This window comes from Mus pahari, chromosome 16 (genome assembly GCF_900095145.1).
Source record: "Mus pahari chromosome 16, PAHARI_EIJ_v1.1, whole genome shotgun sequence".
In the NCBI taxonomy this organism is placed as follows: Eukaryota; Metazoa; Chordata; class Mammalia; order Rodentia; family Muridae; genus Mus; species Mus pahari.
The window spans coordinates 13,468,905-13,482,714 of record NC_034605.1 but is presented as its reverse complement, the minus strand read 5'-3'; the positions used below and the strand labels follow the sequence as shown (position 1 = coordinate 13,482,714).

Here is a 13,810-nt window from a genome sequence, read left to right as displayed (position 1 = left end):
TACTTAGTGAACAGCACCATGTGGGTAAAGACTACTTAGTGAACAGCACCATGTGGGTAAAGACTACTTAGTGAACAGCACTTTGTAAGTGAAGAGTCTTCTGAAAACTAAGGCTGTGCCTTCATTTTCTACCATGCACCAGGGCAGGTGCCCAATGGATTAAGATTTAGATGAGAACCGCCAAGTAGCTGCTCCTGAGTCTTTATAGTCACTTCATTTATAATTCACACAACTTGAAAGCAGCCACAATGTCCTTGCCTTTTAACTTCCCAGCCCCTAGTACCATAAAAAATGAAATCCTGTTGCTTATAGACTTCCCAGAAACAAGGTATTTTGTTATAATAGCTCAAGTGGACATCCCTGTGGCAAGGCTTACCTAGCAGTCTCTGGGAGTGCACTTTTATCCATTTAATTTGAACTAAATAATTATTTCAAGTTTTTGAACAGAAGTTTCCTAACAACTATCTGATTCTGGAATAAAACATTACTAGTTTTCTAAAGGATAAAACTTAAGAGTAGAATAATAGCAATATGTGTCAAAATTATAGAAATTAAAGGCAGACAGAAAATATTTCCATCATATACAAAGATTGCCCAAGGTTGTAGTACATAATATATTCCAGTTTCATTTTCTAGTATCTATGGACTTTAATGACTCTGTAATAAGGTTTGCACATGTTCCCCGAGGAAAGCTCTTTCACAATGTATTGGCTCTTGGCATTGGGAAACCTTCACTAGTGATCAACCTGAGAGATCACACATACAGCTCCATCGTATTACTGGGGTATCATATGTAGGAGCGCCCAGACTCAGTGTTTTATTTTCTGAATTTTTGCGGAGAATGTCATTCTGCTTGAAACCCCACTCCTAGCTGTTATTATTCGACTAACATCTATTTTATTTTCATGCTTTTTCTGCAATAAATTCTTGCCTCCCCTAGAGTTTCAGTTTCTACAGTCTAAATTTTTCTCCAATTAGTTCAAAATCAGGTGGATGTAAAAATGTGTGCCTTGGGCATTTATGATCTAGAGGCATAACTGGGCAAGAGCTGGGAAAAAGTTTTGCTCTGGTGGGGAGATTCTTCTCTCACCAGCATGGCAGCTGATGACAATCTCTAGAAACTGGGAGATGTCAGCGTCCCCTGGGCCCTTATTCTCTAAATATTGCTACTGCATCCAGTAAGTTACATCTCAGGGCTTTGTGAATTTCAGACAGTACCCCTGAAATGGACACCAGACAATAGAGTGCGAGCAGGCGGGAGCCATGAGGCTCCAGAGCATAGATAACTTTGTTTCTTACTCACCTGAGGCACTGGCTAAGTAATTTTAACTATATTAAAATCAATTCACTTCAATGGCTTGTGTGGAAAAATTAATTTAATGAAAATTGTGCAAAGTTTCAAATTTTAAACATTGTAATTTTTGGCTATTGATGTGCCATACGTTTAATTCCAGTGTAAGTATATTTATCTATTGATCTTTTTCTCTGACTCCCATAGTTAGAACAATACTAAAAATTTATGTGTTTTGTTGTTGCTTATACTCATAACAGACTGTGTGTCGGGAATGAGAGTGTTTGGAGAAGCTGAAAGGCAAGAAGTTCAGGAGAATCTTAAAAATAAGTATGAGCTGGCTCTATATTATGGGTTAAGTGAAAATTCCAAGGGAAGTATTGACAGTACCAAGGACACATTTTTTTTAATCTGTTTTCATTCATATGGATGGCCACATGATGTGTACTGAGTTTCTCCAGAAAGGGAGGATATATGACGTATCCTGAGTTTTCACATCCTAAACCTTGTGTTACCAGCATGCATTCACTTGTTAGAGTAACTACGGTAATTACATACTTGACAACACCCTTTAGCATGCCACTTGTTAGACAAATTGTGTAATCACAGACTCATTACCTTTCTTTAAAGAGAGACAAATATGGGTTGAAGATGAAGCTCAGTGGGAAGGAGGCTGGTAGGAAACCCTGGGTTCAAACCCTAGCACCACCCACACTGGGCCAGTGGCACATACCTATTATCCAGGCACTTGAGAGATAGAAGCAGGAACATCAGAGTCTAAGGTCATCCTTCGCTACATAGTGTGCTTAAGGCTAGTGTGGGTACAAAAGACCCTGTCTCAGAAATAAAATAAAGAAAAGATGTTTCCAGAAGATATACTTGGCTCTCTATCTTGATCAGGTACGACTGTCATTGGTAACAATGCTGGCTTGTTTGGCAGGAGTCCTGGCACACAAAGAGGCTGGGATCAGTTGCCCCTAGGTCTTAATGGAGTCAAATTTGAATCAGTATTTGAGTATGCTAATAATGAAGGATTTCTCTTTTCTTTCACTCTCTCCTTCCCTCCTTCCCTCCTACCCTCCCTCCCTCCCTCCCTCCCTTCCTCCCTCTCTCTGTCTCTTTCTTTCTTTCTTTCTTTCTTTCTTTCTTTCTTTCTTTCTTTCTNTTCTTTCTTTCTTTCTTTCTTTCTTTCTTTCTTTCTTTCTTTCTTTCTTTCTTTCTTTCTTTCTTTCTTTCTTTCTTTCTTTCTTTCCTTCTTTTGTGTGTGACAGGGTTTCTCTGTGTAGACCTGGCTGTCCTGAAATTTGCTCTGTAGACCAGGCTGGCCTAGCACTCAGCGGTTTGCCTGCCTCTGCCTCCCTAGTGCTGGATTAGAGGTGTGTACCACCACCACCCTGCTGCTTCCTCTATTTTATCAGCAGCCTTATGTTTTTCCTTCTAAAATACCCAGGGTTTGGGGTCCACATATGGTCCCAATAGGGAATGTGGTGGCCTCAGGTGGAGGCTATGAGGTACTGTTTCTGCTGCGTGGATAACAACCACCGAACTGCGTGTGTTGAGCATTGTGGGGACTAGGCTCACACCCCCTGCTCAGTCCAGGTGAAGCACAGCTTGGAGAGAGGTGCACACCAGAGTCTAGAAACAATGCTGAAACTGCCGTTACTTGTTGACCACGTGTGATTAATTTAGGCCCTGTCGCCATCCTCACTGCAACGGCGAAGAGGCCAGTTCACCGGGATGAGAGCAAGGTATCAGCTGTGTAGTAAACGTTGCGACTTTAAGAGAAAACTGAACTGTCCAAACTTGATGTTCCAGAGGTGAGTTTGGAGGTGAACCCGGGGACCACTCCAGTTAGCCACCTTTCCACGGTGGAAAGAAGCTTCATCGTTGGCTCAGCAAGACAACCCTGGTTAGAGATGTGCTGGTCCCCACGACCATCCTTCACGCATGCGTCTGTGATTTACGGTGAGTCAAACATAACATTCTAGTTTGCTTTCTGTTGCTGTGATAAAACTCACTGTACAAAAGCAACTTGGAAAGGAAAAGGTTTATCTCAGCTTATACTTCTGGGTCACAATCCACTGTGAAACTCAAGATGGAAGTGGAGGCAAGAATCGTGGAGAAATGCTGCTAACTGGCTTACTCTCTGCTCTTTCTCAGCTTTCTTTCTTTTTCTTTTTCTTTCTTTCTTTCTTTCTTTCTTTCTTTCTTTCTTTCTCTCTTTCTTTTTTTTTTTTAGTAAAAATATGTTTTCTTAACTTTTAAAAATTAGATATTTTCTTTATTTACATTTCAAATGTTATCCCCTTTCCTGGTTTCCCCTCCAAAAACCACCCTTCCCCTTTCTCCTTCCCCCTCCCCCTGCTCCCCAACCCACCCACTCCCACTTCCTGGCCCTGGCATTCCCCTACACTGGGGCATAGAACCTTCACAAGACTAAGGGCCTCTCCTCCCATTGATGACCGACTAGGCCATCCTCTGCTACATATGCAGCTAGAGCCGTGAGTCCCACCATGTGTTTTCTTTGATTGGTGATTTAGTCCCAGGGAGCTCTGGGGGTACTGGTTAGTTCATATTGTTGTTCCTCCTATAGGACCCAAACCTCATGGTGACAGACCAATCTGATAGGGAAAATTCTTCAGTTGAGGTTTTCTCTTCCCAGTGACTCTAGGTTGTATCAAAATGAGAATAAAAACTAACAAGTATGCATGCTAGCACCACTTCAGAAGGAAGGCTGAAGTGGATGTGAATTTGGGAAGTGTGCAGATAGAGCAACACGATCATCTTTTAACCAGCAGTCTTGACTTTGAATTAAAACAACGTGACTGACTCCTTCCACCCCCAATATTCTTTCCCACTGCCTTTCTACAACTCTTCCTACCACAGATAATGGTGCACTTATTTCTCAATACTGGATCTGAAAGCACTAAGAGATTTAAGATTCTGGCCTCCAGGTAAATGTGTACAGACACATACATGCATGTGTTCCCATACTCATGCTAACACACACACACACACACACACACACACACAGAGAGAGAGAGAGAGAGAGAGAGAGAGAGAGAGAGAGAGAGAGAGAGAGAGAGATGTCATTAGTTATATATCCAGTCATCAACATTATGAAGGGTTTCACTGGATATAAATATGGTAATTTTTTATCCAGCAAATGTATTCAATGTCCTCCTCCCCCTTCTAAAAAGGAAGTAGGATGCCAATGAACCCTTTGCAATTAATAGATAGAAGAATCTATTTATCTCCCTGTTTGAATTGGGCTGAGCATGCTCCCCGGCCCATTAGTAACTCATTCTTTTGTATGAAAGGAGCGGCTCTGCGACACCTGGTCTGATCGATGAGAAGTCTTTTCTTTCCTGCATGGGAGATAACTGACAAGGTCTCCTTATTGGTGCTAAACCCAGAAATAATGAGAGCACAAAGCCGCAGCTCATACATAATTCACGGAGGAAACATTTTAAGTGGCAGTGCTTGCTGTGTCCATAAGCAACCACTTGATATTCCCGTTCTTGTTCTTCTATATTTTTCTTTTTCTTTGTGCTCCAGTCTTGCTCTGTTTTTCAGAAGATGAATATGGAATTCTATTCAAAACAGCTCAAACGGAAAAATTCTGTTCAGGCTCTAAGTTCCTCTTCTGACTTATGCCCCCTTCCTCCATGTCCTAATACCACCCATTATTTCTCAACAGAGCTGTGTAACTCACCTTTGGTTTAAATCTGCTTGGTCTGTTAAAATGCCTTTCAGCGATTGCTGGTCAACTAACACAGGTATTTGCTGATCTGAGACTGTCTTGCTCTCTGGCAGCCTGCTACCATGACTCCATTTTCTCCTCTCCTCTCTTTTTCTACTGGCCTTGTCTTCTTGCTTCCTTCCTGTAGCTGACCACTACTGAGATAACTTTAAAGCTAAGTCATAGTTGTAGTCGTGATTGTAAGGACACTGGGCAAGGAACTGGAAGGGCGTTGTTCTTCTGTGTGCTACACGTTCGTCACTATCCCTAAAGACTAATGTGTTGGTGGCTTGGTTCTATAGGGAGATGGTAAACACGTTTAGAAGTGGAGTCTAGGGGAAAGATTAGACACTGAGGATGTGTCTATAAAGGGGAGTTGGGGACCACGTTCTCCCTTTGGCCCCTGGCTTTTTTTTTCTGTCAGGTACTGTTGCTTAAATGGGCCAACTCACCGCAGTTACAAAAGTGCCTGGATCAAGGAGTTTTAGCCTAGAGCCTGTAGCACTGTGAGCCCAAGGCAACCTTTCTGTTTCTAATTTGATGACCCTGGGTTATTGCCACAGTGACACCAAGCTACTTGGCACACTATCATGGGGGATACCCTCCTATCTCCGTTCAGAGCTGCCTAGAGCAGGGCCACCTCCTTCTCCAATGTTTACAAGACATCAACCACGTCTCAAAGAATTCACTTAATATAGATAGAAAATCTTGAAAATTGAAAGAGAAGACCAACTAGACAAGAAAGGAGTTTGAGCCTTGATGTCATGTGAATATATCTGAAAAGTCCACAGGGATTTCAAAGGACTGGAGCCTTACCCAGTTGCACACTTGTTTATTAATCAGCTACACACACACACACAAACACACATGCACACATGCATACACACACACACTCACACACACAAGTGGGAAAAGAGAGAGAAAATAGGGAAGAAGGAATATTTTTTAAAAATTAGCTTATTGGCTAAGGATAATGCACTTTAAACACCAGAAATCACGCCTAGCACTTAGGCTCACACAGATGTTAGCATCTGGTCTTTCCCTTTCACCATCAAACCTTGATATGTTTCCATTCAAAAAACACGACCAAGGTTTTGGAGATGCTAGTTTTATAGCCTTGAGCTACAGTGTTGGATTTTCTTACTAAGTGAAAGCGTTTGGGCAATTTGAGGAAGAATTGAAATTGTATGCTCAGTTGTGACCCCAATGATCAGGAAAAACACAGAAGTATTTGAAGAGCCTTGGTGGAAGTACCCGGTTTCAAGAGTGCAGAAGTGCTTCTGCTTTGTGTGCGTGCACACATGTGCATGTACTGTGCAGACCAGAGGGTATCCTTGGCTGCTGCTCCTTAGGTACTGTGTACCCCCCCCCCCCCTTGTGTTTTGAGATAGGTCTCTCACTAGCCTGGAGCTTGTCAAATAGACTAAGCTGGCTGGCCAGCAAGCCCCAGTCGTCCTCCTGTCTCTGCCTCCCTGGTGCTGCGTTATAAGATATACATAACCATACCCAACTTTTTTATGTGGTTTCTGGGCACTGGACTTAAGGTCTTATGCTTAACAGGCAAGCACTTTACCATAGGAGCCATATCTCCAGACCTCTTTTGCATTTTCACAGAAAACATATTTTCCTCCTAAACCCTTCCTTACTGAGAAGGAATAAATTGGAGTGTTTCAGAGGGTGCATCTCATGGTTAGACGTATGGCTCCCGCCTTTAGCTTGGAGAGTTTTTCATTGGCACCTTGTGAATTATTTCAAATTAAATCATTTATCTCTAATGAGCCATGAGTAGGGTTGGGCTGGGATAATTATCTAGTCAGGACTGCTTTCCTCTGATTTTGTTTTAAAGTGATGGGTTGGCATTCAAGCTACACAAGAGTCAGCACAGGGGTAGTAAAAATCTATCCTGCATTTTGTAGTCTAAACAGTTTCAACCAAAGATTTAAAATCAATTACCCATCAGCGGTCCTTATTGTTCTGGGATGTCTGCGTCTATGAATCTTAATGTGCCTGAACTCCATGTTGTGTTTAGTAGTTGTTAGGATCAATTTCTAGAAATCAAGATGATAATTTACCATCCTTCATGCTAGTATGAAGCTTCTGCTTAGTGTTATTGCTTTGGGTCCAGTCCCTTTTTTTTCAGCTTATCTTCCTTATGCTTGACTGGGTGTAAATAAAACGGCTCTGCTTAACTTCAAGATCAAAGTGATTTCTAGTCATCCATGGGAGAAAATGGAAACGAAAAGGTTTTGAGATACTTGGGGAATAAACAGCTTATGTCAGGATTCCGCTAGGCCCCTGGGCTGGTGAGCGTACACACATGCTCTGTGATTGGGAAAAGTTTCAGGTGTGTCTGAACTGTTAAGATTTATCGAGTACAAATGGGAAAGTGGCATTTGACTAGCAGCTTTAATGGGCTGGATACGATAGTGTGATTTCTGTGGAAGCTGGAAGGGTACTCAAGACAATACAGGAGGATTGCTCTATCCCACATGCTCATTCAGGTGCACGCAGGCCAAACATGTTCTGTATTTTAGAACTTGAAACAACTCAGACCTCTTTCACTATTAAATTAATTGGTGTCTTTATAATGACCAGGCCTGGCTGGTTTTTAGGAAGGACTTAAAATGGGCATAAATGATTGCTCCTTCCATAGTCATTTTTAAATTTTACTTTATTATTCATTTATTCACTTAACTTTATTATGGAAATAGACTTACTTCATGAAGCCATTCCTTTGGCTGCTTGGCTAGCAGATGCTGTCCAGACTTCAATCACTTTGCTCTCCTATGCTCATTTTTCTCTTAAGAGAGATCTTTCTTCATAGTCCTAGCCAGTGCAGAACTCACTGTATAGCCCAGGCTTTCCTCAGACTCACAGTACCCCCTCTGGCCTCGGCCTCCAGAGTACGGGGGTTATCGGCATGAATCACCACACTTGGCTTTCCCATACGTATTTTCTTAAAAGAATGTCTTTTTTTTAAAAAAAAAATTAAAATGTATTTATTTTATGTGTTTAAATGTTTTGCTTGTATGTATGTGCATATGTGTGCCTTGCACTTGAGGATTTCACAGAGGCTGTCAGATCCCTTAGAGCTGGAACTAGGGATGATTGAACAAGTGCTCGAAACCACCCAGCTATCTCTCCAGCCCTGGTTTTCTTCTCTTGATGATGGCCTGCCACAGAGAAAAGCAGCAACGATGAAAGACAGTTCTGGAGACAGCCAGCGATTTAGACTGGAAGTTCTGTGCCAGGGTTTTTGGGGTCACGGTGTTAAGGGTGTAGTCAGGGGAGGAAATGTTGGCCCTATGGATATCCTGACTTACAGGCTTCATGACTTAGCAAATGTGTTAGAGGTTTATTGTTTTTCACTTCCCCTTTTAAGTAAAAATTTTTAAAAAGAAAGAAATTTGAGACCGTAAGAAAATGATATACAACTTGAAAATCTGCATAAGAAGGTGTAGCCGTGAACATGATTTAAACAAGTGACATGAGGCTGAGCTGGGGACAGAAGTGAGAGTCTATGTGACCATGACAAGATAGATGCTCCATCTTGGGAGAAGTGTGTCTGTAAAGAATGAAGTGTAATTCAAGGTCCCAGCCTGGGCCTATGATGATTCTGTTTAACTCTCTAGATATATTTTTGTTATTGTTGTTTTCCAACACCTCGTGGTACTCAAAGTGTGGAAGAGTTAATTAGAATATAAATATTATCAGCTATGATATTATTATTAAAAATTAAAATTGAGAGAATTTTTCTAGTAAGGAAAAGGCTAAGTGGCCACCAGGATGAACTACCAGAATAAGAAGCTGTACAATCCAAATTGAGTAAAGTAGCACGTATTTAGTAATGGCATAAAATTACAACTTCAAAAATCACACATGAATGACTATAGATTGCAAGAGCATGGCTTAATATTATCTAGAATTGTACATATAAAAATGTAGACCCCATGTGGTCTTGGACTTCTGACATGGCAAGGCTCTTATACCTGTGAACTTATGGTAACTGTGGTGTCTTGCATAAGACCTGCACAAGATCAAGCCCTGTAGCATTCCAGCATGTAGTAGGAGAGGTGCTCATGAGTCCCCATTCCAACTGACTAGATACTGACTTCTGGGAGGAACTGATGACTTCTGGGAGAGGGAGGGTTAGTGTTCTTTGAGGGTGTGGCTCAGTAGATTGACTACACCCATGCAGACACTTGTAGCACATATTGGACTTAGTGGGATACATAAAATATGGGCATGAAGTTGGAAGTGGGGTAAAACCATGGAGGAGTTATGGATGAATATGATCAAAACCCATTCTGTGCGTGTAGAAATTTATAAAGAATTAATAAAACAATTTCTATTGGGTAGAAAGTGAAGAATGAAATTATGAACATTAGTTTTTATTCCTAAGTTCTTTTCTATTTGATTTTTTATCACATGATTGGCTTAATCAGATAAAATTTTTAAAAAGTCTGTTCATAAGTATATATTTTCCCAATAGTATTTCTCATAATGGCTAAAAAATTAATATTCCTTCTACAAATAGAAAAAAACTGAATGAAGCTTATTTCAGAGTCAGTTTACTTTTTTGCATTATAATTGGTATAGCACACATTCTGCTATCTCTTAGAATTCCTTAGGTATTAGCTTGAGTAACTGAACTGAAATTAAGATTACATGGCACATTGAATTTAGGTAAATGGATATTTACAAATATTTCTATTCATTACATTGCATATTTCTTTGTAATCTTTTCTAAATCAAAGTTTATTAACTATTCCCTTTATAATAGGAAAGCAAATTCCAGCAATTGATACCCAAAGGCTCACAGATGACTTGTTATAAAGCCTTACCTTGTAAAGACTCTCTTGTACATAATGAATTTAGTTCACATAAGTAAATAAATCACCTGCGTAGAAAATGTGTGCTTGCTAGCAACTGAAGCATTATCTTTTCATAAGCCCTTGTAAAATATGACTGCTTTCCACACAAAGTTTCAGAATAGCTTCAAAAAATTGGCAATTTTTGAGTATCCTATGAACGTGCAAAGACATGCGGAGCTGGGAACTATTGAAAACCAAGTTACAGAGCCACAGTCATATAGACTTTTGGACTTGGACACGTGTTGTACAAGAGAAAAGAGAAATGTCTGTTGTCTGTCTGTCTGTCTGTCTGTCTTACTTTTCCCGCTGAATTGTCCTGGACCCTGTGACAGAAACCCATGAATCACTTCACATTCTTTAAAAAAAATTGCCTATGTTTTGTATGTGTGCTCTGAGACTGTCTGATATACTTAGGATTATTTTGTATTAGCTTTAAAGGTGTGCTTTAAAATGACACATTTCCCAGTTGAATATCAGATTCACAAGGGCAGGCACTTGGTCAATTTTATTTTTTGCTGTTTCTCTAGAACCTAATATGGTTAGCACTCAGCTAATAACTTGGGCATTTAAAAAACCAGGACTACTTATGAACATTATACACGGTTCCTATAGATTAGGACTCAGTTCTAGTTTCATTTCTGTTGCTGTGATAGAGTATTGTAGCAATCAGCAATTTAGGGAAGAACTGGTTTGTTCACCTTGCAATTCCATGTTACAGTCTATCATTGAGGGGAAGTCAAGGCGGGAACTCAAACAGCCAGTCACATCTCATTCACAGTGAAGAGTAGAGAGGCAAAAATGTGGGAGGGGCTGTTTCCATACCTGCTTGCTGTCTCCTAAATTTCTTGACTCATACTGTTCAGGAACCTCTGTGTAGGGAATGGTGCCACCCACAATGGTCTGGGTTCTCATATATTGATTAAAAATCAAGACAGTCTCCCACAGACAATCTCATATGATGACCTGATCTAGATAATCCTACATTAAGTCTCTTGGCCAAGACAATTCATACTCCGTGTGTGTGTGTGTGTGTGTGTGTGTGTGTGTGTGTGGTGTGCTTGTGCATATGCATGCATGTGACTTTTTCTTGAGAGAGAAAGAGAGCAAAAGACCATGAAGAAACATAAAATTGGGTGGGTAGGGAGGATCTGGGAGGAGTTTGGAGAGAAAAAGAATGTGATGAAATATATTGTATTAACTTCTCAAAAAAAAAAATCAATAAAAGCAGCTAAGCGTAGGTTGTGTCAAGTTGATAGTAAAACCTAACCAGCAAGCCCCTACTCCATCCAAATATATTACACTATATACATTTAAGCTTCAATGTAACCATTTTAGGTAGGTATTACTTACATTGGTATTATTTTTTATGAATGATACAACTAAGTCCCAGAGAGGCCAAGTAGCCTGCCTTGAGACATAGAGCTAGCTGTAGATGGAGCTCGATTCATCTTGGTTCCCTCAATAAGCCATTAAATTTCAAGTGGGAGGTTGAGTCTTTTCATGCATATTGGTGGTGAGAGCAAAGAGGATGAGTGGATAGGTAGGGATGAGACTGTACCCGATGGTGATGATTGTGGCCAAGGTTGATTCAGCCCTGGATTGAGGACATTTCCTGTTTTTTAGGGACAGATGCCATCCAGCGTGTGAAAGGAGCAGAGGCAGTGTCTTGGCTGAGTCGCGACACCACATATAATGGGGTCATTGAAAGAAGGGAATTGCTTCGCTTTAGAGTAGGATATTGTGTTTGTAAAGTGATTTTCACCTTTCAAAGCATTTGATGCACTTTATCTTATGAATTACACTGTGAGGAGGCATTGTGATTTCCACTTTGCTAAGATGTGGGAATTGGAAGGGCTGAATCATGCATTCTGTACCAGGTTTACAGTGGGGCCTGAGCTTTTGTTTTTCTGTTTCATTGTTCTTGAATGTTGTAGTGATTCCTGGGTGTCTAGAGTGATAAAGAAACTATGGAACTCTCTCTCTCTCTCTCTCTCTCTCTCTCTCTCTCTCTCTCTCTCTCTCTCTCTCTCTCTCTCTCTCTCTTAAATTTAAGTGTAAATAATTTGGGGCACCAGATAGATGGTATTTTTCGGTCCTAGAAGTTGCCTACCTATGCAAAGTTACATGTGAGTATGAACTTTTCATGGCTACTAAACACGTTTTCTGATAATTGTTCTCTACTTTGGGGACAAAAATGGTTGAATTCACCCAGCCAGCTGATTAGTTTATTAGTAATTAGAAACTTTCAGAAATCGAATTATTCAAAGCTAGTCACCCTTTTCTGCCCCCTAGCATACCATAGCAATGACCTCCTATCAGGATTGACGGTTTCCTGCCTCTTCTTGTCATTATTGTTTTCTAGAACAGAATTCCTTCTCTGAGAGGAGATGGGAATGACAGGAGTCTGGATAAGAAGGAAGACTTTCACTTAATAGTTTATACCCCAGCAGGAAGAATCTGAGACACTGAGGGGGCAGATACTTTGAAATGTACTCTGGTATCTCATGGTGTCTTTTTGAAACATTGTATCCCTTTGAAATGTATGAAATCTAGTATCTCATTGTATCTCTCTGTGTCTTGTGTTCTCCATATCCCTTGGTTTCTTTCCCTGTTCCTTGTGTTTCTCTGTGTCTGCTGTGCATTGAGTCCTGACTGGATCCCCATATGTACTTTCTGTTTCTTATGTCTGTTTTTTCCCTATTGTGTCCTCTCATGACCCTTTGTGTCTCCTCCAGTCTTTTCTCACAGCCTTCTACTGGTGGGAATGAATGTGAAGAGTGTAACACCCAAAATGGCTCATTGATATCCTTTGGCATGAGAAAACACTTTGATAGCCAGCATCCCTTGGATAGTCCACCTCCACACCTGACTTCTTTTGTACAAGCTGGTTCCATCTTTCTGCTCTGGATACAAGGACTCATGTGGCATACTCCTTCTGCATAAGTGATATCATCAGTCACTAATCTTAAGCACATTAGAGGTGACAGAGAAGCAGGCACCTCCTAATTTATCAGCTTCAAGTGACTTCTGTGGGTAGCCTGGCCTCTGATTCCAGTTTTACAAATACCAGCATCATTCTTGAAATTGAGGCATGCATAAACACCTTTTGGAGTTTATATAAATCGAGAGAAATATCAAAAGTTTTCACGATTTTGCCAGTGTGATTATTCTACTAGAACCGTGGCAACTTTGTTCTCGGCGTTGCCTTCATTTGTTTGTCTCCACATGTCTCCTTTGACTCCTAGGACCCGATTAATATTAACATTTCTCTCTGTGGGGGATAAAAATTCCCACAGGAAAAGAGAGAGGTGGTTACCTTTGGTCATGACGATTCCTGCCAGTGTTTTGTGGCGGGCATACACAGAGGTCAGGCCGACTGTCAGTTCACGGAACTTCTGTGTGACCAGCTGGGACACAGAGTCTGCAAAATCCTGTAAGACACAAGCATCGGTGCTCTTTGATGGGCTGGACAGAAGGAACACCTGACAGCTGGCTATTGTACCTCTCTCTCATGGCTCTGCCTCATGACGTCCTCCAGAGGAGCCAGCTCTTGCCTGCTACCTGCTTCTCTCTGTTCCATGACATTAAGAAGGAGTTGGTTGTGAGGAATTAACCCTAACATTGCCTTTGCTGGAAGTCCAGCTTGTGTCTGACAGGGTCTTTGCTCTGTATCAGGGCAGATCCTATCTCAGATCGGACAAAGACCCTGCCCTGTGTCTGAGCTTTGATTAGGTGTCTGGCCTGTATCTGAGCAGGTCCCTAACCCGTGTCTAACCAAACCCCTGGCTCATGGTTGAGCAGTTTCCTGTCCTGTGTCTGAGCAGATGGCTACCCTGTGCCCTTTACTGAGCAGGGAGCCTTTACATGAAAACATGCAGTTCCTTCCTTCTCCGCCCGCATAGC

The 13,810-nt window shown here is 41.1% G+C and overlaps 1 protein-coding gene across 2 annotated transcripts in view; it reads right to left on the bottom strand.

Moving 5' to 3' along the window:
* Adarb2 (adenosine deaminase RNA specific B2 (inactive)) overlaps window positions 1–13,810 on the bottom strand; it is a 531,509-nt gene that overhangs the window by 73,509 nt on the left and 444,190 nt on the right. For both annotated transcript variants that reach the window (XM_021215573.2, XM_021215571.2), the window contains exon 4: window positions 13,224–13,338. In XM_021215573.2, coding sequence (XP_021071232.1) covers window positions 13,224–13,338 — 115 coding nt within the window. The remainder of the gene's footprint in view (window positions 1–13,223; window positions 13,339–13,810) is intronic.